Source organism: Hyposmocoma kahamanoa, unplaced genomic scaffold (genome assembly GCF_003589595.1).
Source record: "Hyposmocoma kahamanoa isolate Upper Pololo Valley unplaced genomic scaffold, ASM358959v1 84, whole genome shotgun sequence".
Classification (NCBI taxonomy): domain Eukaryota; kingdom Metazoa; phylum Arthropoda; class Insecta; order Lepidoptera; family Cosmopterigidae; genus Hyposmocoma; species Hyposmocoma kahamanoa.
Window position 1 is genome coordinate 2,598,519 of NW_020654229.1, and position 26,599 is coordinate 2,625,117.

At 34.9% G+C, this 26,599-nt stretch overlaps 1 protein-coding gene across 1 annotated transcript in view; it reads right to left on the reverse strand.

Annotated features, from left to right (window-relative positions):
- Positions 1–26,599, reverse strand: part of LOC113234393 — a 70,226-nt gene that overhangs the window by 15,087 nt on the left and 28,540 nt on the right. Inside the window, exons 3-5 of the mRNA XM_026469704.1 lie at positions 23,131–23,374; positions 22,859–23,061; positions 21,369–21,483 (exon numbers count right to left, since the gene is read on the reverse strand). Of these exons, the coding sequence (XP_026325489.1) occupies positions 21,369–21,483; positions 22,859–23,061; positions 23,131–23,374 (562 nt within the window). The remainder of the gene's footprint in view (positions 1–21,368; positions 21,484–22,858; positions 23,062–23,130; positions 23,375–26,599) is intronic.

Genomic DNA, 26,599 nt, shown 5'->3' on the forward strand with positions numbered 1-26,599 from the left:
TCTAAAAAAAATAGGTATATGCTTAGAATAATAACGCATAGAAACCTAGTCCGCACACGCTAAGTGAGGCAAATTGAAGCGCTCCCAATGGGCCTACACGAGCGGGCGGGCCTTCCGTGCTCAAGGTCAACTTGCACCGCGAACAGCTCAAGAATTTTAGCTAAAAATGACGAAATGTGCGGTAAATGAGTGTAAAAATACGTCAGACAAACATAAAATAGACACTAACATCACATTCCACAAGGAAGTAACGCGTTTCAACTTGTATTTTTATATAAATATTCACTAAAACCAAAAATGAACCTACTACTAAAACTAGCCTACATGAATTTGATTTTTGCCTCACTTGTGACAGTTCGTTTGATATGAAACTATCATTCTATGCGTTATTATTGTAAGGGTATATGTATACATAATAGGTACCTATTAAATACGACGATAAGTTTGTGTTTTTTTTCTACCGTGTAAATTTTTACGAATCGCGTTTTCAAACCGTGTAGTAATCAGTGTACATCGTCAATTTTACTATATTTTCTTTCCAAAGCGATTGGTTCAACACTTTCACTTTTATGTGGAATCAACCAGTCATTTTAATTTGAATACACGTATTATATATAAGAATATATAATACATGGGTCGTGAGGACTGAATTACATGAATAAAAAAAATCTATACAAAAATTCATCAATAGTGGTTTCGCAGTTTAAGGGTTACTTTAGCGTTTATAATATTGGTATAGATTTACACAAACAAACACGATAAAGACTTCTACTATATCTTTAATTGGTTTCTCTTGATCACAACTTGACAACACCATATTGTACTCGGATCATATATGGCGGACCTCGCGAGGGCGCTCGTAAAGCTTGTAAAGTAGAATTACTTAAAATATTATAATGAAATTATATTTATAAAAATTTTACATTAATTTACTTAAACATGTTATGATCGTGTGACATTTAAATGTCACTTACAAATTTTAATAAAAGCATCTTGCTTGATTTTTGTTATTTTTTAAATTTATTGTTACAAATTCTGCTACCATTTACTTGCAAGGGCGCTCGTGACAAATTCTCAAATCGAGAAAATAAATGTTTAAAACAGTGAAATGGTAGAAATTTTCTCTTACGGTAACATATATACTTTATCTACATAGGACTAAAATAAAAACAGTCGTGGATAGACATTGACTTACAATTATATGGACGTCGGGTCCGCGCTAAAAAGTGTCCGAACTTATAGGGCGTTAAAATCGTAAACAGAGCGTCATTCAAGCTTTAGTCTTCGTTTGTTCGACTGACAGCGAAGCAAGCAAAATTAGGCAGTACTGCGATGACATTACAATTTAAATTCAACGTTTTAGCTTTTTCATATTCCTTTACATGTCACTACGTTTAAATAGGTTGACTTGGGACATTTTTTTCGTGGTTTTTGTATTAGACCCGTCGTCCATTTATTTGTAAGTCAATGTGGATAGATGTCTTTTCCTGATTGCGGAAAATGTCATATGCGCCCTGGCAAATAAAGGCTGCAAATTAGTCAATGCAGTAAAATAATTATGAAACCTTAACATAATGTCCTGTCAAATATTGCCATAGTCAACTATTGGGACAATATATATTTTGTCTGTCGTACACTGGTACAATTTTGTGGAGAACTGGAATATTTTAATAATGCTATGATTATCAAATTTTATAGTTCCTAGAAGATAAATAAGAAAGTGACAGTCCAAATATAGTGACTTGTTAGTCTTTTTTCTATTCTATTTTATATTCTACATAGTATATACAATAAAGTAATTTTTCTCAGAAAAAGAAACCTTTAAAAAGGGTGTGAACAAGACACGGTCAGGGTCAAGTGTTCGAAATTCGAATGCTATTCAATGTCGGTACCCCACTGCGATTGACATGGCTCTAGCATAATGCATTTTAACATTTAATTTTATGTAAGTTCAAGTGTAAACATTGACTGGTAAAAACGTTTATTAATTTGTAGAATTGATTTTATTGATGCACTTACAACTTTGCTAAGATATATGCAGAACAACCCGCCCGCAATAATTATTTGATTAAACGTCAACAAGTTAAAAAATATAATATATTAGAATGTAGAATATAATACAGAATATGTCCTGATTTTGTTTGACAAACAAAAACTACTTATTTAATTTCCTTATTCGCTAACACCTATGTCTTAATTTAAAAGACTTTTCTTTCGAAAATTCTTAAAAGTTGTCAGCCACGATCCTACACCCACTATTCAATTTGAATAAAGAAGTTTTTTCTTTTTAAAGGCAAAGGTATGGGGTACTAACCGCACAGCCTCTTGAGACTGAACTCGAGTGTGGGATGTTCTCATTTTGAATTCCATTTTGTAACTTTTTAATTTTTTATTCTTTTTCGGAAGACTAACAATGGCCGGTGCACTGTGTAGCTTGACTTCAATTTTTATAATAAAAAAAAAACCACAGACAAGACAAAATATTAAAACTGACGCCGAGCCTATGAATTTACACTGTTAAAGTACAAATAAACTTTGTTTCATTATTGATTGCTCATTCTTTGCAAATAAATACGACGTATTTTACAAATAATACAAATTAAAAATAAAAACTGTTTTTTAAGCTGTTATGATAAGCGCTAATTTATTTTTATATTTTCCCTTTCTCTTACAGTGCAAATTAGATCGATAGCACCAATGAACACTACGTCAGCTTAATTTTTTGACCTGTTCTGTTTTTATTTTGTTTTTTGATTATTTTTCGAATTTTGTTTTTTATTTTTTTCTCAAAATTTGGGGAGCGTAATATTAGTAAATATATATATATATATGTATATATAATTACAAAAAATAAAGTTAGCGTAGGTACCGAGGTAACTGAGTGAATTTTCTTCACTTTCATAGATTTCTGCAGATGGGGAAAAAAGTCGTTGAAAACAGATCTGCAACCAGCACACAGACAAATTCGTAGGATCTGCTGGTTCGCTCCGTATATCAGTTGGGAGAACGTCGGCCACGGTATGAACTCGGTGGTTCGAGTCCAGCCGTATCGACGCAATTTTTCACAGTGTTCGTTAGTTGTATTAATAACTATAACAAACTATTGGAGTAATTTCACAAAAGAATAATAATTGAATATTATGATAGCAAAACATCGTGCGGTTTAAGTAACTTAATATTACATCAGATAGAATTTATTTTCACTAGAAAAAGGCCTTTTGGAAAACATTTTTTTTTAAGCTCGAATTCTATTTTCTTGGGTCGAGCGGCAAGGACAAACTTTATATCAGAATGTATTTTTTCACCAACGGAATTAAAGCCTTTGAAAAATGTATATCGTATACTATACGTATTCTATTTAGGACAGTTGATATATAAAAAAAACATTGGTGTATGCTTAGAATAATAACGCATAGAATGATAGTTTCATATCAAACGAACTGTCACAAGTGAGGCAAAAATCGTATTCATGTAGGCTAGTTTTAGTAGTAGGTTAATTTTCGGTTTTAGTGAATATTTATATAAAAATACAAGTTGAAACGCGTTACTTCCTTGTGGAATGTGATGTTAGTATCTCTTTTATGTTTGTCTGACGTATTTTTACACTCATTTACCGCACATTTCGTCATTTTTAGCTAAAATTCTTGATCTGTTCGCGGTGCAAGTTGACCTTGAGCACTGAAGGCCCGCCCGCTCGTGTAGGCCCTTTAGGCGCGCTTCAATTTGCTTCAAATCACTTGCGTGCAATCAAATCACTTAGCGTGTGCGGACTAGGTTTCTATGCGTTATTATTCTACGGGTGTATGTAAAGTACCTATTGAATACGGCGGTTTTCTTGTCAAATTTCGAGGTAAGATTGTGTTTTTTTTCTATCGTGAAAATTTTTAGGACTCGTGTTTTCACACCGTATAGTAATCAGTGTATAACCCTCAATTTTACTAAATATTTTTTTCCAAGTTTGATTCAACACTTTCACTCTTATGCGGAATCAATTAAAGCCATTTGAGGTTGTATAGACGCGCAATAGTAATATTGCGCCGAAAATCAGACCGAACTTAATTTCTCTAGAAAAAGGCAAATTTGTCCTTAAACATTTTGAACTTTATTCCCCCATTACCATAGTAAAACGAAATAATCGCGGCTTAAACAAACTAAAATTACCCTTTTCTACCCTAAGATTATATAGGACAGGATCTCACTCTATGGCAATCCAAATATTTAATGCTGTACCAAATAGTATAAAAAGTCAACCAAATATAAAAAAGTTTGAAAATCACCTCAAAAAATATCTTCTGGACAACGCATTTTATACATTACAAGATTTTTTCTCAGAAAATAACACTCAAATACTGTACTAGTTTTGAATTGTTTAATGTAAGTTTTATTTTTGATATTGGGTAATTATATGACAATTTTTTTTTTTAATTACTATTATTATATTGACTATTTTAGTAATGTATAATTTTTGACAATAAATATGACATGTAATGTAATAGATATGTAAATGGAATATTGTAAAGTGTGCTCTCTCTCAGACGTTGCAACGCCCTACCGGGGTGCTATATGTATAAGGAAAAAATGTAAAATTTAGATCTAAGAAAACCATGTAGCAAGCAATGAATAAATAAATAAATAAATAAATAAGGCTTACTGGAAAACTTGTTCTTCTATATTCTAGCTCATAAAAAACCCAGCCAATCTTTAATAAAAATCCAGCTTTACATAGAAATGCATCTGAATTCCCCGAGGAATACCGATCGATCTATCCTGGAATTTATCATAAAATATTGTGACATTACAACTGTCAATTTTGATCGATTGCATATGACGTATTGTCAATTAACAACAATGTGATTTAAATATATAGAATGACGCACGCAATTGCCACATAACGTCTGCCTCAAATGTGCAAAGATTGCTTCTTAAAGATGGCTTACTGAAGCTTTGTTTTCGTAATACAAATGAAACTAAAATAGAAAAAAAGGTTAAATAATCTAAAATACAACGGCTTCAATCTATTAACAAGAACATTTAGAGCAACGACAAGTTCCAAACAAAACACTACGAACAACAAACATCACTATGGCCGCGTAATTCAAAATATCTTTTGAAAAGAATATCAAAAATTACGTTACATAATTTTATTTTTCAAAATGGCGTTGCTGCCGCCGGAGGTTTTATTAAATAAGATGAAAGTACAGTCATTGCTCTTAAGTTAACTCCACGCGTGCTTGTGTACTTTCTAACTGCGGATTATTTTAATTTAAATCAAATTTATATTAATGATTCGACTGGGCTTTGATGCGATGATGGAGTTTATTTATTTATGATGGTTTATTTTAAACAAGAAGAATGAACGAATGAGATTACTACAGAAAATTATAATTTGATATTGAAACTATATATATTTGAATCTTCCAGTAGCAGTAGAGGTTCATGTGGAAGAGTTCGTCTAAGGAAGTACTGCCTTAACTATTTCTGCCTCCAAGCAATGTGAGCATTACCGCGTTCAGGTAGAGGTGCCAGATACCTACTGATTTATCATTTCCGGGACATTTCTTCTAGGGTACGGGAGACGGGTCGTCTACTATTAGAACTAATTTGTTAGATGGCCATCTGTCTAATTTGACGGTCATAACATTGTTTTCTGTCATCTATTGGAAGTTTTTAATAGTTAAAAATTTTACGTCCTTCGCAATCAATATTTCGACATTTCTTCGCACGACTACATCGCTGTGTCTGGGAGACTTCTTAGGACTCTAATAAGTTTCATCATCAGGTCAAGGGAAAAAGGTATCTTCTATAATTCAGTGTTAGTCTCCTCGTTTACCTTGGTTTGCAGAGTGCGACTATGGTAGAAAAATGGTTGGCATCGTAAGGATGAGAACCGGACACGTTTTTGTTAAACAGTTTTGCTTGAAAAAAAAAAAACAGTTCTCCTAATTGCGAGTGTGGAGTAGTGGAAGATGCACATCATTTGTTACTGGAATGTGTCCGGTACGAACAGAGGGCGGCGTTGATGAGAGACCTGCAGATCAACCGAACATCCTTAGATGCTATAAATTGTATATTAAGCAATGCCCACACGAAACAGGCAAAAAGACTTGCTATTTGTTGGATCGGCTAGCCAACAGCGCCGCCCAGAAATGTAAGCTATAGTTTAGGGTACGATGGAGCTGGCATATACATTGTATAAAAGTTCCTAAATAAATAAAGGTAAAATAAAAATTTAGTATTTGGCATGCGGGCCAGTAAAGTCTAATTATTGGACATGGGACAAGACGAAAAATTCCGGGACAATCACGGATTTCGGTCGCAGTGGCAGTGTCCGTCAGATTTTTGCGAATTAAAGCTCTGAGTGGCACTGCCACTGTTATGGACAGGCGTGTCGCATACCACTAGGTACACGACTTGTATGTCCCGTTACTTTGGTATCGTAAATAATTTAAAAAATATATAAAATTGGTATATATATTTTTTTTTCAAACAAATTAACGTTTCCTGGGACTTGTATAAAGAGCACGATACGTGGTTTGTTTGATGATATCAATTTGATTTAATTTAAACGCCCTGTCGAGTGTGAGATCGTCTTAAAACCTAGCAAAGTACAATGGGAATGGGCCTAAACCCCCAAAGTACGACTACATTAAAATGCATTAAATATATTTACACACTTCATGACCAAGTAAAAACGTAATTTGGATTTTTTAAAGTATTTTTTTTACTCATGTATATTTTAATCTGTCAATTATAATTTCATAAACCACATCACAAAAGCGCTCTTTTTAGCTCCGAATCAAAATTCTATTGTCTACGGTAAGCGCTCCTGAACTGCAGAATCTCATTAGAAGAACTAGAGTGAGTTAAAACAACAGAACGTCGTATTTTTACTAATTAAAAGAGTCTCCTTAAACACGTCACTGCGTTTCTGAACAGAATAACGTCACTAAGGGTTCTTGGATTCGCTCTGGGCCTTTTGGGGGGAAAAGTGTCGTTTTTATTTTGACTTTCAATTATTTTGTGAAATCTAGTTTAAAGTGGAATAGGATAGTGCTATTGTGCCTTACTCGAAGATTAAAATGCGAAATTATACGAATGTCGAACTAAAATACCCGTATCGGCCCGTTCTATGGAATCCCGAGTGAATCCAAACACGCCGCCTCAAATTGCCTATCATCTTTGTGGCGGCCATATTTACAGAAACATAATTAAACGAAGACATGGCTCTAAGGACTTATATCCAAGCCAAAATTATTAATAAATAAATTTAAGGGTTCTTCTTCTTCTTCTATTCCTCGCTCCGTTTATTTCAAGTTTCTGTTTTTAGTGCTAAGAAACTTAAATTATAAAACTTATTTATTTAAATATCTGTAACGGTCATCGTATATCGTGTTGTTTTGAATTGTTCCAGAAGCCGGAATAGACTAAAGAGCAGTGTTAATTAATTAAACATCTAAAAAACGAATGTGTAACTGCCATGATTGACACGACATTGGCAAAACTCTTCAAGGGAAGCCTGAAACTTAAAAATAGATGTACGACACTATATTTGTGAAACTAGTATGTCATACATTACATGTACGAAGGCGTAACCATTTGGCAAAAAATAACTATTTGAAAACAATATAAAACACAACGCTATTCAAAGTCACAGGCTGTTTCTATTCCATCTCTTTGGTTTTATGTTTCGCAGCGTTTGTTTGGCTGTCGCACGAGTTTGTTATCGAGAAATAATCTTTAAATATCGGTTGTGTTTGATTATTTTTAATTTACTTGTAGAAAAAGCATTGCATGCAATAATTACATAGTTAGGTCTTAAAATCTCGTACCTATTACCTAAGTACTAGACCTTAAGAACCTTTATTATACAACGACTGCATAAAATACTGTTTGTAGATTCTGTAAGATCATTATATAGCGCTACTGGTAAGGAAGAGTAAGTTGTGTTGTAAGTTGTGCACTGCATCCGGTTTGTATTCATTCCGAGACTATACTAATCTAGGAACCTCAGACCCACTTTAAATGTCGCTTGTGCACTAAGTCCTATTCGAATCCCAGAAAATACGAATAACGCTTGCACACCTAGAGATAAAACGATCCCTTTGACATTTCGGATTTTCATTTGTCGAATTCCAACCTAATATGAATCGGATATAGAGCGAAAATGCTTTTAAGGGGACGGGCACAGTGGCAGTGCCTCCAAGACCTATGCGATTAAAAGCTTTAAGTGACACTGCAACTGTTATGGATAGGATTGAAACTATATGTATTTGAATCTTCCAGTAGCAGTAGAGGTCCTTGTGGAAGAATTCGTCTAGGGAAGTACTGCCTTACCTATTTCTTCAGCCAAGCAGTAATGGTCACATTACTGTGTTCCAGTTTTGAAGGGTAAGGGTGCTGGTGAAATTACAGGTACATGCGACTTGTCAGCTTATGTCTCAGAGTGACGGGCCCCTCAGATCTTTGCGATTTAAAGCTCAACTTGCTCGTCCCGTCACTTGATATTATAAAAAAAATTAAATGTAATTACGTAAATTAGAAACCAAAGCTTAAGAGGTACATGTCGTTTTAGGGATTCAATCTGCTGGCCTCTGAATGGAGAGGCCACCGTTTTACCACTATGCTATACAGTTATGCTGCACTCCTTATCAAAACTAACGATATCGTCATTTTTGACGAATTCGAGTTGTTAATATGTCTGGAATCAGTGAATCACGAGATCTACAACCCCCGCTAATCGGTTTTTTTATATCTTGTTTCTTATATCGGGTTTCTCTCAGAGAAAAGTTTAAGGAGACTGGTATCATGACTGTGGCATCACAGTACACTTACTCAAATATTTAGTATGCCCGTAAAAATACATATAGCTTTATTAAGAAAGAAGATAAAATATTAACCTTAGAACTAAGTCCAACCTCATAGTACCACGATTTCGTTTAACTAAGGTAAACGTTTCTTTTATATGGAACTGTATGCGTTTTTACAATAAGATTCCGGAGTATATACTAATATTATCAATTCTTAAGTTTGAAACTTGCATTAAAAGTATTTTAATTGAAAAGTCATATTACATAATTGAAGAGTACGTATCGAGTTCTTAGGTTTTATGCGATTTTTACACACAGTCAACTGTGACTATGGGACCCGTAAAGGGCCCGACACGTTGGTTTGTTTGAAAAAAACAAATTCGGAAAAATAGTTTAATTTCATATGAACAGTATGTGTTAGATAAAGATGTATGGAAAGACAACATGAGTTTATATATATTATATTATTCCACACAATTATGATTCAAAGTGTATTCCATAGCATTTAAGTTTATTTGAAAAGAGCAATCAATCCCTAGAGTTTTTGCGCGTTCTTCTCAAGGAAGTCAGCACTGAACGAGCTGTAGCTTAAAAAATGACGTTTTTTCAAGTGTAAAATTTTTACCTATGGAATAAATTATTATTTATCTTTGACTTTGCCTTATTTAGTTTCAGTTTTACTGTATTGCGAAATCAGCGTTAATTACATTCTTCAAAGAAAAAAAAAGTTATGGTGCCAATTTTATTTTATTATTTTATTTTACATTTGTAGGGAAACTAACAGCTAGGTACAAGTACATACAAAAAAATAAATACAGACTGCCAATTACAAGCTTCCACAGATAATATCGAAAGTTACCGAAATGCAATTATGCGTTAGTTTATGACAAGGCAATATTAGCGTCAAGAACAACTTCATACAACAAGATTTGTGAAATTTGAGTCTAAATAAAATTCTCCCCATTAAAAAAAGGAAGTTGTCTGCTACAACGACTATAGTTTTTATATTAATTCGCAATTTAGAGGTAAATTAATTACGCTTTAAGCTTCCTCGTCACACAGTATTGATTTTGAAACCTATTACAATTTTTGCTTTATATACTTCTATAATTAGTAGAGATATAGGCAGAATGTTTCGGAATCATTGTATTTTCTTTTTCTTTACTGTGGTAATGTAAAAAAGTTTTGTTTTTTATTTATCTATTGAGCATTGGCTATAGAGCCAAGAGCTTAAAAAAGTAAGAGATAATTAAGGAACTCAAAACGTAATATACTTAAAATAAAAATTATTTCGTGTAAACACTGTAACAACAAAAACCCATCAATTTTCTTTTACTCGTAAAATTTAGTTGAAAAGATATTTTTTGCTTTTTCATTTTAAACATCCTTAGATTCTAGAGAGAGGTGTTTTCGACTCTGTGTATTAATTCCTTGTAGTCAAGGTAAATATTAGTATGACTCGTAAAATAAATTCCAAGCAGCAAAGTCTTAATTTAAAGAGCAATTAAAATATAATTTTAAAAATGAAAAGGCACACGTTCCACGCGTTTCAGCCTTTGACTGAATCTATCACTGTCGTCAAAAAAAAGAAAATACCCACCGTCTCGTCACTTTAAAAAAGCACTACAAGCACATTCACTATTTATTGGTTCCGTTCAAAACCACACTGTCACTGTAACAGTGAAATTGTTCAATTTTTTTCCAATGACTGGCCACTTAAAAATGCTAACCACAGATGACCTGGCAATAAATTTAGCACTATGAATTTCACTTTTTCTCAGGCAAAGGATACGTCTCCTTACAGCCCCGTACGAATAATGGAGCCTGGATAGAACCTTTTTGTCCCTTGCTCCATACGTAATGCGAGTTTTTTTTTATTGTCTCGGCCAACCGGCATAGCGGCCTACGTTAAAACGCCTGTAGGCGGAGCGCTCTCGAGTTCGAACTTCGAACGTGTAGACGCACGCGTTCAACATGCCTCTCTTTTTCCAACTCGCGGTAATCTCATATGTGCGACAAGGATGGTTATATTTCTCTGTGTGGCGGCTTGGAGATCTGATTTTGCGTAATGTTTTTTCTTTCCGGGCACAGGATACAAGTTATACAGGCTATCAGGCTTAGGTATAGATTTTCTTTTGTTTATTTTATGGACCGTGAGATTTTAACGCGTTGATTTGTGAACAAAATTTTAATTTTGGGCATGAGGAATTTTATGATTAGGTGTACATTGTGTAGTTTTTTGAAATATTAAATTGTTTTTATAAAAATTCATACAACGGTACTTACGTTATTATAAAAGAAAATGAAAACCGAGGAATTTGCATGAAAAGCGTTTACACTATATTTCTATAACAAAACAAAAATAATTGAAAAAAATTTGGAAATAAAATAACCGAAACGTACGTATCATATTAATCAGAAAATGGGCGGCCATGTTGTTTTTATGAATCGAAAAAATATTCGAAACGTAAGTTTCTTTAACAAGTTATATACATTATGTGCTATTACTAAACACGTCCCTATAAAGAATATTGCACCAATTTACCTATATAAATTTAATCATTATAATTTTATTTTAGAATCCATACCAATATTAAAGTAACTCTGTGTGTTGCGCTTTCAAGCCTAAACGGCTAAACCAATTTTAATAAACTTTGGTAATAGAAATAGAGGGGACCTAGGAGAAGGACATAGGCTACTTTTCGACACAAACATAAATGAAAGTTTGTATAGTACAGTAGGCTACGCAGACGAAGTCGCTGGCACCAGTTAGTCTCTCCATATTCAACAAATATAGGTACTATCTCTCAAATAACAAATAAAAAAGGTTTATTAATACAAGTACGTAGATCATGTAGCACTAATTATGCTTAATAAAGAAAAAAATATAAAATACAATACTATACAAATAATTTTCATTGCATGCAAGAATAAAATAGCAAGTGTATTTTTTATCGAGTGACTAAAACAAGCCAGAGCAATCGTGAGCGATTGCCTGTTTGAAATTTTTAACGTTCTTCGCGAATGCTGTTCGTTTTTGTTACAATGGAAAGAGCGTCCGTGTAAATTAATAAGCGCAGGGTAGATCGCGTGAAACTGGCGCGTATTGGAGTGCGTGACTGGTGAGCGCATTGCGCATTTTTACACGCGCGCTCAATCGCGCACGATTCCTGTATCACGCGCGATAGAGTGTCTGTGTAAAGCCCGTTGATAAGTCAAGTCAAGTCAAATAGTAATTTATTACATAGGAGAAATTCTAGCACTTGAAAGCGTCATTTTTAAACTACTTTTTAAGCTACTGCTCGTTCACTACCTCCCTGAGAAGAACGAAACTCTAGGGATTGCTCTTTTCAAATGAATTTAAATGCTATGTAATACATTTTGAATCATAATTGTGTGGAATCTAGACTCTTGTTGTCTTTCCATAGTTCTTTATCTAAAACATACTCTTCAATTTTGTAATATGACTTTTCTTCGGATTTACTTTTCAATTAAAATACTTTTAATGGGAAATGATTATCCTAATATATGCTCCGGAATCTTATTGTAAAAACGTATACAGTTCCCCATAAAAGAATCGTTTACCTTAGTTAAACGAAATCGTGGTACCATGAGTTTGGACTTAGTTCTAAGGTTTATATTATGGATAGTGGGACCCGAGGTGGTTAGCCACCCGAGTTTTAGCGAAGGTTGCCTATTACTCCGAGGGTTTATATAAGTATTTAGTCTTGAGACGAAAACTGTACTTTTCACTTGGATTGCGAACAAATAATAATCAATTAAGTACGACATAATCACAGTACAGAGTATACTAAAAAAACCGACCTCAAAAGTTATTCGTCCGGGACTACTACTGAGGTACCCACTTTGCAACAAAAAAAGAATCATCAAAATCGGTTCACAAGTGCCTGATTTATTGAGTAACATATATACATAAAAAAAAATTACAGTCGAATTGAGAACCTCGTTTTTGCGAAGTCGGTTAAAAATAATTTATTAATTTCAATCGTTTACGGTCGCGGTACTTTGTTTTTTTTTTTCAACCAGACACAGATACAACAAACGCAACAAAACCACACGATTAGCTGTCTTTGGCAATCATGAGAGTCTTTGGAACGATTTAAGTGCCAAGTCGCGTCACTAAATTGATCCACCCACAAATGCATTAACGCAGGAAAATAATATGGCCGTCCATGCGGAAAAAGCACGGAACAAAAACCGAGCGATCTTTCATAAGTACTGGCTGTTTAATTTAAAAAACGAAGTACTTTTTACTCCCTAGGAATTAAATTATGCACCCTACTCCCGCTACGTAGAGCTACGACTTTTTGTGATATATCTCAGCTACATGGAATGGACCTGTCGTTCAATTTGAACTTCGGCAGATACATTGAATCCATAGCCAAAAATGCAGCAAGGAAGCTTGGCATCCTTTCCAGGGTGAGGCGTTACTTTACACCAGGACAGTTGCTTCAGCTGTACCAAGCACAAGTCCGATAGTGCATGGAGTACTGCTGCCACCTTTGGGTTAGCTCTGCGACTTATCAACTGGCCACTATATGTGACACTATAGGTGACTCGGAATTAGTGGAGGCGATGCTGCAGCGCCTTGAACAACGCCGTAAAGTTGCCAGCTTATCGGTATTTTATTGGATATATCACGGAGAGTGTGCGATTGAATTGCACGATTTAATTCCGCCTTCCCCTTTCCATCATCGGGGGACTAGGCGTAGGCTTGGGTTCCACTCCTATGTTGTAGATATTCTAAAGATTCGCACGAAGCATTATGCTTCCATATTTATATGGCGAACGGTTATGGAGTGAAATTCCCTGGCTGCAGACTTGTTCCTTGAACGTTATAACTTGGGCCTTTTCAAGGCGAGAAAGCATTATTTAGGTGTGCACGCTCCATCATCGACCTCATCGTCACTTTCCATAGATGGAGGTCAAATGCGCACTTATAATCTATATAAAAAAAAATATTGACGTACTTTCAGAGCATGAAAAGTGAAGACAATACAAGAGGCGGATTTATTTCTAAATAATAATAATATAATCGTTTATTTATCTTGACACATTAATAAGTAAAAATAAAAATATAAAGCTCTATACAGTGTTTAGTAACAAAAGTGGTGTGAGATAAAAAGGTTTGTAGCTCAGCACAATGGCGGAGTGTTTCATAAAGCCGCTGATATTCTGTTACAGCTTGCCATGTTCATAAAAAGAAGAACTAACACACATTATCATTCTAGTTCTAAGATTTCAAGCTAATTATTAGACATTTACCACACACATGAATCGTTACATAGATTTTTTCATTACTGTTACACACAGAGCACTGTCCACACACAACACTACAATGCCTACCTCCAAGGTTTACCTGGACCATAACCAACTAAAACATTCCTTCTGTAACATCCACCAATAATAATAACCACCTCTTCAAAGTGAAAGGTAGACTTAAAAAATAATAAAACAGAGGGTGCACATGCTTACTATACACTCCTGGACATATTAAGAAGAAGAATGTTCTCCTTAAACCATTAGCCACAGAACGTTTAAGACGAGTCACAGGAGAAGCGAGAAAAATTGTTTTGCTAGGTGAAATGGTTTACATATAACGGTATAACAAATAATCAGTACAGAATACTAAAAAAACCGATCTCAAAAGTGCGTGGAATTACACCTATTTGCCAAGTTTTATTGAAATTGGTTACCGGAAAATGCGCAAACCCGGATTCATCACCTAGTTCGCCACTAAACGGGACTTGACACGGGAGATAATAAAAATCGGTTCTCACTACTCAAAGTATATTGAGAGAAAAACGCCTTGAATTGGAGAATAGCACAATCAACCATTAAAATAATTGGTCCTTATAATAAAATTTAGGCGCTATTTATAAAAATGATTCTTCATGCGTGAACAGCCACCCTTAGAGGTGTATGATTTTTTTCAAAATTAAGTCGAATTGAGAACCTCCTGCTTTTTTGAAGTCGGTTAAAAATATGTAATACACCTAAGGATATTGTCTAAAGAATGTGCTAATTTGTTAAACGATAAGGTGTACTTTACCCAATCATATAAAACCCTAAAAGAAAAGCCAAAAACAAAAACAAAATATCTAACCTAGCAAATGACTTAGAAATAAATGGACGACGGGTCTAATACAAAAACCACGAAAAAAATGTCCCAAGTCAACCCATTCGAAATTTAAATTGTAATGTCATCGCAGTATCGCGCTGTCAGTAGAACAAATGAAGACTAAAGCGGAGTGTTGCGCTCTGTATACGATTTTAGCGCCTTACAAGTGCGGACACTTTTTAGCGCGGACCCGACGACGTCCATATAATTGTAAGTCAATGAACCTAGCTCATAATTTTTATACGGTGATATTTCTCTTTAGAGTCTATACAACCTCAAATGGCTTTGGTGGGTTCCGCATAACAATGAAAGGGTTAAATTAATTACTGTGGAAAAAATCTATAGTAAAATTGCGGATATACACTGATTAGTATACGGTGTGAAAACACGGTTCCTAAAAATTTTCACAATAGAGAAAAAATATTACGAGGAAAAAACCGACTATTTGTATTTCATATTAAAGAAGAATTAGTTGATATCCACGGCCATTTACATTACAAACTACGTTCAGGCTATTGGTTACCGACATAGCGACATCAAAAAATGGAGGTTCTCTATTCGACTGTGTATGTTACGCGATAACTCCGCCATTTACGAACCGATTTTGATGATTCTTTTTTTGTTGGAAAGAGGGTACCTAGAGAGTGGTCCCATTTAAATTTTAAACTAGGGGATGAATGACTTGAGATCGGTTTTTTAGTACTATGTACTGAGGTTAGGTTATTCAGAGTTACGATCGATTGATCCATGATGGTAGCAACCCGTTTATGATATTTGAAATAAATATTGTATATTTCTTACTAATTTTTCTCAGGGGAATCTGCCTAAAGACAGTTTTTGACAATCGTCTTCCCAAGCTAACAAATTCATTTAAGGGGCAATATGCTATATTGATACCAGAAGTATCAATTAATTTAGGGGACAAACCACGGTTTTTCAGGAGAGCCAAAAAAACGATTTAATTTTTTTAAATCTGTCTATAACTTTTTACTGTCTGCTCCATTTTCGATAGTGTCTATAGCAAAGTTGCTTAGAGTTTCCTCTTCTTTCATGCTGTAAATGAAATGTTTAAGAATGCCCAGTGGTTTAAAATATAGCATGTCCCTTACATTAAAATAAAGGTGTTTAGTTGTGCGTTACGTTACCAATATTTTATGTGTAAACCGTCGAGCATAGTGTAAGCAGGAAGAGAAATAGAAAATTATACGTAATTTTATTGCAAAGGTCGATACTTCTGGTGTCGATATATTCAAAATTTTATTTATTTAGTTTTTAATGTTTTTCAGCAAACTTTTAACATTAAATATATGTTAAGTAACAGGTGAAAGTGCTAATTACAAATCTCCACAAGTGGCACAAACAATAAGTTATTACATTTTTAGTCAGTAGATACTAAAACATTATTATTGAAATGTAAACAACATAATATAACACATTGAGATACCACAGGTACAGCCAAAAAAATATTTCACTGTATATAGCAATCTTAAACACAGGAAACAAAACAATGAGAGACAGGTAATAAAGTAGAGTAAGAAAGTTTTTTAACTACTAATTAATATGTTTAAATTTATTCTAATTTCTATTATTAATTAGTAATAAATTTAATTTTATAAAAATTCATTCAAAAAAATAATTTGTAAAACGTAATGTAGCCTAAATTGGAATGTTTCTTCGTAAAATTGAAAATAGGAATTTAATTAATAACTTTTGTAGCTATAGTGAAAAAATAGAGTGGTTTGCATTAATAAGACATAACTGGTTGATGACTGTACCAACTCAGTCAACCGTGACCATGGGACTGTAAAAGGACCGAAACGTTAGTTTGTTTGAAAAAACAAATATACCTATGCGATTTAAATCCGGAAAAATAGTTGTCGCGATCGCGAAAACCTAAGAACTCGCATACAGCTTCCGCGTACTTGGATGATAAAAATCCGTGGTAGTGACCAGTTTAGCTCCAGGTTGTCGTTATATATTAATTTGAAATAATTATTGCAAATGATAAATGTGTACAAACATCTATATATCTAGAGCAACCCCTAGAATTTCTTGACCATTTTTCTCAGGGGAATCTGCCTTACGAACCAGCAGTAGAGTTTAATCACTATGACGATTTCAAGTGTAAATAGAGATTAGAGGTTGGCACATAGTCGTGGATCGATTCAGTCTAAGAATTTTTTCGAAAACTGTTCAATAACCTTGCTAAACCATGTTTACACTTTCACATCGGAAGCGGTAGTCACCGTGACGTCAAAATATGGCCGCCAGTCATCACCAATCAGCGTTTTTCGTTCAAACATCGAACATGTTCGGTTTTTAAAACGCTGATGCAGCACCTTGTCATTGGCTGTCTCAATATATTTGTCAGTGGTTACAATTATGTTATTTTAGAAGAGATCCGAGTATAGGAGTAGGATGTATGTTAGTTAGAAGAATACTATGTAGCTCTAGAAACTGTCTAAGCGAAACTTAGATTTCCAGTATAAGCCAGTACGACCGAGACAACAAAAAGATGGAGCAACTTGGATCCTGGTACGTGACGAAAAGTGACGATAAGGTGGAGCATACACACCTAAATAATACTTATTCTATCCCGCTTTGAAAAGGCCCAAGTTAAAGCGTTCAGGAAACAAAATGAGGACAGGGAATTCCACTCCATAGCCGTTCGCCATGTACATGTGGAAGCGTAACGCGTCGTGAGAATCTATGGAATATTTACAACATAGGGGTGATCCTAGCTTACGTCCAATCCCCCAACGATGGAAAGGGCAAGGCGAAACTAAATCGTGCAATTTCATCGCACACTCTCCGTGATACATCCTGTAGAATAGCGATAAGCAGGTAACTTTACAGCGGTGTTTAAGACCCTGCTTTGGTTGTACTAAATGCGATCCAAATACCGCAGTCCAGAAGGACCTAACGGACCTTGGTACTGATGATAATCAGGATCAAGCTCAAGATGAAGAGGAATCTGGTGGCAGTAAGCCTAAATATCATGAAGTCTCTGACATACTCATTCATAACGCAGATTACCCTGAGAAGAATGAGCAAGGCACTCTAAGGGTTGCTCTTTGTAAAAATATCTTTAATAGATACAATCTGAAAGAGTTAAATGGGTCACCATCATGGATTTGGTTGTCAAAGTATGCAGAAGTTGTATATAGTCGCCTCAATTTTTGAAATTAAATTTCATAGGGTCATTAGAAGAACTTAGTTCTGTAAAACTCCGCTAAATATTATTAGTAGCAGTAGAGCTTCTTGTGAAAGAGTTCGTCCAGGAAAGTACTCCCATCTTACCTATTTCTGCCACTGAGCAGTAATGTGAGCATTACTGCTGCTGTGTCAAAAGATACATTACATATAATAATGTTTTTTTTATATCAAATAGTTTTCAAATGGCATTAATTTCGTTCGTAAAAAAAATAATTCTGAAACAAAGCCAGTGTCCCTTCCGCTAGACCCAAGCAAAATAAAAAAAAACCGTATTAGTACGGGAAGTTTTTGTCATAACTAAGACATGTACGATTATCTTACACAGCTTTCAAAAGCTTACATTCTCCATTAATTGTCGAATGTCTTTCATAATTTGACACGAGGTACAACTCTTCGTTACGTTATTCTGAAAAATCTGCCAAATATCAGTTCCGGTAATTAGGCAGAGGGCGATATTAGTGTACCTTGGAGTGGGCCTTACCGTGTCAAACCTGTTCCGTATTTGGGAGTGTTTAAAACGAAAGCGCTGATAGATGATGACGTGGCGGCCATGTTGTGACGTCATCGTGACGCGGTATGGTCAAAACGGAGTTCAAGGCAGTCTATTGTTGCAGCGCTTTGATAATGGCCAAAGTTCTCAACTATCATTTTGTTTTTCACAACTATATCAATGCCTATATTACTATTAGAACGCAATGTAGTTTTTTTTGGTACAAGTGTTTAGGAGAATCGTAATTTCAAAAATCACAAATTTACGTATACGTTTCTATAATAAGATACCGAATGATATATAAAATGACATGTAAAACCATATTAAAACAAAAACCTTAGGTATACTGAATATTATAACACTGTTACTTCGTACTTTAGTTGTTTTAACCGACTTCAAAAAAAGGAGGAGGTTCTGAATTCGTCTGTATTTTCTTTTGTATGTATGTTACGCGTTAAGTCCGGCCATTTGTGAACCGATTTTGATCATCCTTTTTTTGTTGGAAAGAGGGTCGCATTCACTATCCTACATACCGCAGTATTGGTCGCATTTAAATTAGAAGAAAATATTCCACGTCTAACCAATTCCAGGAACTTGTGAGGTTGGTTTTTTCGTACTATGTGCTGAGATTGTTATCTAACGTCGGGATAGCACAATTACGCGTAACTAGCAATTAATTATGAGTCTCTATTTCGGTAATTTAGTGGCCCAATCAAATCCACGTACATGTCTATTCTATAATCTATTGTTATCAGTCCATAGATAACATAAATGAATGATACGATTCACACAGCACCGCGGCCTGCGACGGAGCGCGGAGCTGCATTTTTTAACGTTGTACTGAAGTACCTCCGGTTGTATGGAAGACACGCGCCGTCGAACGTACTGACAACACTTCTCTCGGTTTTACCGCACTCCCGCGCCGAGCGGCGCGACGAACCGCAGGGTTATAGCACACTGCGCTCCGCACTACCGCGCAGATTTTTAAGCGTAAGGGAGTGTTCAGCTTTCTACAGTGGATGGAGTATATTTGCTATTGAAAATCGACCAAATATACCTTCATATTTTCTTAAATCTTTGTAATGAAGTTAAAATTATCCATTTATCGATGAGCCCCCGTAGCATGGCCACACATGATACTCGTGACGCGCGCGATAAAACTGAAATAAACGCGCGCTATTGGCTATCTAAATTAGATCTGATCGAGAGAGAGATGATAGAGAGAGAGAGATACGGGGGCTTTCCTAAAAAGGGATGTATCCAATATCTTCGGTGTCTTTTTATTTGAGTAAACAAAAACCAAATCGACAGTATAACTGCAGCGTCTTGAATGAGTTCTGTATTATTAACCATTCTTGTCAAAGAAGGATCTCGGCTACAAGTACAATCACTACAGCGATCAACTAGAAAGGGAGCACATAAGTGGCGCGGGGCCGCTAAACCGCTGCCCCCGCGCGGATTAAACCGCGCGTTGACGGAGACGCAATCTGCGTGATTCTGTCGCGGTGCAGTGTGTTAATCGCCTTACGTGCAAAATTGAAAGTCGTAGCCGTTGAAATAACAAAGTAATATTAACGTTATGACCTTTTCCTGTCGTAATTTGGTTTAGTGTAGGTACGCGCTTTTTACCAATACTACATACGCGGATTTGTACAATCCCCGACGATAATAATACGTCATTTGTAATAAATATTGTAAATAAGAAAAAATTGTAAAAATTTACTTAGAAAATACAACCCTTAGATTTTCCTTAATTATTCTTCTGCTTTACGAATGAATTGTGGAGTTTAATCAATGTAACGATTTCTATTGTAATTTGCTTACGTATGACAAAAAGATATTTTCTGGTAAGTTTTTTGTACTCAATTTTGTTGACAATTTTTAGTATTTAATTACTCGAATATATCATCGTGAAATATTAAATAATATTTCAGGTTACCACACTCGAATATTAAATAATACTTCATGATGTTATTCTATTAATATTCAAATAAAAAGAAATTGTCACCAAAATTGAGTACAAAAAACTTACCTGAAAATTACAATTGCATTTTACTTGATGCAATTTAGAATTTAATATACGTAAGGCACATGTCAGCTCGTTATCCAGGCCTCTGATTGGTGAACATGTTTTTAACATGCAGCTTCAATTGCGATTCATTTCTTATACGATTTGATTTTCATTTCCCTTCAATGTTAAAGCAAGTACAAGTTACGTTAATTACCACTGCCCCCGTAGTATGCTGCCTCGATAAAACTGTTATATCCACCTTTAGCTGACAATTTTATCACAATAGTTATGGCGAGCACCGTGACGTCACATTATCATGTCATCGCGAGTTTATCGACGTAAAAAATTGAGCGCGACAAACGACATGAAAAGAAATAATAAAAACAAACAAATTTATATACAGGTATAAATTATTCGAAAAAGGCAAGAAATTTTTTTTAATATTGTTCAATACCTAATATAATGTAAAATGTGTAAGGCAGAAACTACAAAAACACGACAGTTTTGTTTCATCGACAAAGATAGCTATATGCGCAATTACATATCGTTGCCCTGGTTCTTCAAAATTTATAACAATAGTTCATTATCAAATACGCAAACTTCGCTTTAACAACTAAAATAAATATTATCACGGGGGGGTTTATCACATATATACTGCGATGCTACGGTCACTGGTCCTACATAAAACAAAACCATTGATACTTGCTGTAGCCGGCGTGCGTAGCGATGCCACTGAAAGTGAAAACTGATGTTGGCTGTCTTTTTCGACTGTAGACACATTTGTTGTAACAAAAGAAAGCCACACGGTGAAATGCATCTGCAAAAGAATCGCTTTTTCGGCTACAGACACAGTTAAAACAACTTGCCCACTTGATAATTTTAGATTTGTTCAGATTAAGCTCTGCTGCATACGCAGTCCGTAGAATACGTGAGCTTACCAATGTTGCTATTGCTAAACTGTTTACTTTAGTTACTTTCATAGTATAATGTCCTACGGGATTGTCATGTGGGGTAAAGCGGCAGATATACAAACCATTTATTTGTGTTGCAATAACGAGCGATTCGTTGTGTGTACCGTTTAGGTTCTCGGGTTTCTCTCAGAGAAAAGTTTAAAGAGACTGGTATCATGACTGTGGCATCACAGTACATTTACTCAAATATTTTGCATGCCCGTAAAAATATACATAATTTCATTAAGAAAGAAGATATCCATAATATTAACCTTAGAACTAAGTCCAAACTCATGGTACCACGATTTCGCTTAACTAAGGTAAACGATTATTTTATAGGGAACTGCATACGTTTTTTAAATAAGATTCCGGAGCATATATTAAGATTATCATTTCCTAAGTTTAAAACTTACATTAAAAGGAAGTTAATTTTAAAGTCATATTAGAAAACTAAATAGTATGTTTTAGATAAAGAATTATGGAAAGACAACGTGACTCTAGATTCCACACAATTATGATTCAAAGTGTAGTAAAGTTTATTTGAAAAGAGCAATCCCTAGTCTCTTGGTCGTTCTTCTCAGTGAGGTCAACGTAGTGAACGCGCAGTAGTTTAAAAAATGACGTTTCCAAGTGTAAAACTTTTACCTATGGAATAAATGATTACTTGATTTTGACTTTAGTGATTTTAAAAAATCTTGGACAACCTAAAAGCAATAGAACGTATACGGGACATCAATGTCACTATATTATAATTATAAAACATAATGTTAGGCGCAATATAATCATCATTGATTTAAACAATAATAGTTTCTATAAAAAAAAACCAACAAAATAATAATAATAATAATAATATCGTTTATTAAAGACAACAAGGCCCACTTTGTATTAGTAACAGACTTATAAACTATGTTAGTAAATTATTTCTAACTTAGATCTAGTACAATTTATGAGGTGCCTCATTAGAGGCCCCTCCACTCTATCAGCAATCATTTTGAGGATGCTGTTGCCACTGTTGCGAAGTCTGTTCAGCAGAGAAGCTGATTTCTTTCTTATAATTGCTGCGAAAGAATACGTCCGCGCCTCAGCAAACATGGAAGAAGCGCTACAGAACTTCGGCAGACGCAACAGCATCCTAAAAGCATTGTTGTATTGGGTGCGGAGAGCAATGTACGACTTTTGCGTGTGCCTATTCCATAGGCTGCCCGCGTAAAAAGATGTACAATAGGCTTTGAAAAGAGTTACCTTAACTTCAGCAGAGCATCGAGCAAACCTGTGAACCAGCATATTCGCTCTTACTGACAAAGCTCTCCGCTCCCTTTCCATATCATTATCATCTTTGAGATCAGGCCTAACGACATGTCCCAAATACTTAAAATTATGCACTCTGTCCAGAACAATCCCTTTTAGAGTGATCGGTGGAACATCCACAGGACATTTACGTCCTGCTGGAAATACCATGACCACAGACTTTTTTACATTATAAACCAGACCGTGTGACGCGGCATATGACTCACAGACTGCCACGAGTTTCCTTAATGCGCCAACTGACGGAGCCAACAGCACCATGTCGTCTGCGTAGCTTAAATTATTTACGCAGACATCATCCACGTAGCAACCCATGCGCATGAAACTGAGTTGCGCAATCAAGTCATTTATGTACAGATTGAAAAGCCTGGGCGAAGTCAGTCCGCCCTGTCTTACCCCGCATTCCAACCAATATTGCTCTGAGAGTCTGTCAGCCCATCTCACAGTGTTGATCTGGTTATCATACCAATACAATACACAACAAAATATTGCCAAAATAAAATTAAAACTTATTTGAAAGAAATGGGGTACTTCTCAGGAAATTTTTATTATTGAAATATTTTAGAATATTATCCTGGAGTATTACTCTTAAGATACACGCCTGTTGATAACAATTGCAGTGGCACTCAGAGCTTTAAATTGCAAAGATGGGCACTGCCACTGCGCCCGTCACCTTGAGACACAAGTTGACAAGACCCATGTGCCTGTAATTTCACCAGCACCCTTACCCTTCAAAACCGGTAACACAGTAATGCTGACATTACTGCTTGGCGGCAGAAATAGGTAATATTCCGAAATATTACTTAAATAATATTCACACACACATACATATAAATGCATTTTATATTTATCCATATTTATATATTAGCATATTTATCCTCTAAACAAGTTTGAATGTAAGAACGTGGTCACTAAAAGGCTATTGACTTTGTCTTATGAGGAAACCGAAAACCTCCTTCATGTTCCATTATAGTTAATTCCCACACAAACACACACTCTCACACATACACAATAAAATACTTGCCCTCTAGTCTTGAATTTTATTTATATTTATAATTTTTTGATTTGTATAAACCAAATTTTGAGTAACTTTCTCTCATAGCAATCATTCGTGACGCAGTTAATGTTTTATTGATACTTTATCCGTAGGCGGAGGCCTGGAGACCTATAGCACAGGGTATCCTAGTTTAGGCTCCAGCCTTCACACAAACAAATGTTTTATTACTTAAGAATGTTTAATTATGGTTGATTATATATATATATATATATATAATATTTAGTACATATAAATACAGGCCCAGATGTTGACGCACTTACAACAAAACATACTAACAATCGTTTTCCAATGTATTTATAGTTAATTTGACAACAGTTAATGTTCATTTTGCTTACTTGGTAACTACATAAGGACACATATCCTTTTGTCTTATGCTTATGTAAACGTGTCTTCCTCTCTTATGCCTATCTTTCTTGCATCTGCTTGTAAGGGTGAGAGCCTGGTGCTCTATAACACAGGTTAATCCTAGTATGGACACCAGACTTTCACACAGGCATATAAGTTTCTTTTGTGAAGGTAATAAAGACATTTTCATTTTCAATATTTGACGACTGGTCGTGGTCTGATGGTGACAAATGGTCAAATATCCGTTTTAAATAGCGCAAAATAGAGCACAACATTATCTTTTAAAAACAGTTAAAATTAGTTAACGTGTTTGACTTATCGGAACTTACCCTAACGACGCATAGACAGAAACATCATTAAACAATGTCAATATCCTAAAAAATATTTTTGTCATTTAGCCCCGTTAGTTAGCGGATGGCATACTCGAATACCTAAATAATAAAAATTGCCCAATAAAAGGGCCGAATTTGGACTTCACATACGTAAAAATAAAGACCGATAAGAGGACTCCGGATATTTCTTTGCAGCTGTGCACTGACCATATAGCATAGCCAATGTAGAGGGATAAGACTGCCAGTATTTAGATGTGTTATACCGAGGGGACTTAATTCATCCTATTAAATGTTATTCAGCCTTAGATTGAATTTCCTAACGCGTCTTAATGCTTTTAGTTTTACAAACTTTAAAAAAAAATTGACACATAACATTACGTTTTTGGGTTATCAATATCTTTTTCTAATTGGTTCTAACATAAAAACATGAAAAAAACCATTATTTCATTTATTTCTTTCGTTTTTGTGGTCAGGATAACGAAAAGTCCAAATTTACGTACCATAACGAAAACGTACAAATTTTTGGGTTTCCCTACATTTAAAGACAATTCTATAATTGATGACAAAATAGCCTATCTGTAGATTTGCAAGATCGTGTAAGTACTTCTATGTAGCTATGTAAAGCTGTGGCAGCCACAAAAACAAGGTTTTTGGGGTATGGCTACTATTTTCCAAAACCAACCGAAACTGTCAAACCAGAAACGGAACCTTTTTGAAATTTGTTACATAGTTGTAAAAGAAATTTGAAAATAATTAATAACGAAACAAAAATTATCTAAATATAGGTATTTATAGAACAAATAAAACTAACATTTCGGGCCCTTTAAAGGTCCCATGTGTTAGCAAAAACTATTGTTTAATCTATTATTTACTTTAAAATGCTCATCACTACTTACAAGAATTACTAAATTTGGAAAATTAGTTGTCAATTTCGTTAGGATGGGGAATTTAAAAAATAAAAATGACAACACTGGGTGTGACGGCAAGTCATCGGACGGGTTCGTGTTATTAAAAATTAAAGTCTGCAGAGATCATTCATTGGTTCTTTCTTATACCGAATCTATTGGATAAGTTAACACATGGTTACGGCACGCAATTCAGATCCTAGTTTATTTTTCTATAAAAAAAAAAACAGTACAGTAATACTAAACGCCTACAATTTGCATAAATCTTGGGAACTCTATTTTAATATAATAATAAAGATGCTTTTTCTACGACGATTATGATTTCCAGACCTCGTAATTCCTTATAAAAACAATATTTAAAATAATATTTCTTTTCTTGAATACCATGATGTTTTTACTACCATGATATTCATTTATTTTTTGTGAAAATACACAACTACTTTGTTATCATTATTAATACGTAGACCGAACAAATACAAAGAAAAGTAGCTTCGATCCGATTGGACTGTTATTTAAAATACCTAAACCAAAAAGCGAAAAATCAATACGAAAACCAAGATGGCCGTCCGAAAAGCGCGGGAAAGGCATTTCATTAAAATAAAAGAACAAGTAATAGAAGAAAAAGATTAATGTTTGGCCTCCACAATACGTAATAAATTATAATGGTATGAATTTAGGGAGCTACCCTTGTCCGCCATTTTGAAACGAGCCGGCCCTTTATTGGCCCGCTCGCTCGCGATCAATAATATTCTTATTTCAAACTAAAAGGACGTTACTACGTGATCCTTTTCATGTTGAATCCGACTCTATTCATGAAGTGTTAGGGTTCGCTTTGGTAGTTCAACTTTGTTAGGTTACTTTCGGAGGGTGGAAGGTTAATCTATTTCGAAGAAAAATATATTTTTAACCGGCTAAAATAAAGGAGGAGGTTCTCAATTCGACGTAATAAAAAGTAAGTACATAATGTATATTCTCGCGCTGATCACGCCCTATTGTTACGCTGAAAACTCACACTGCTGAACACGGGTCTCCGCTAGTG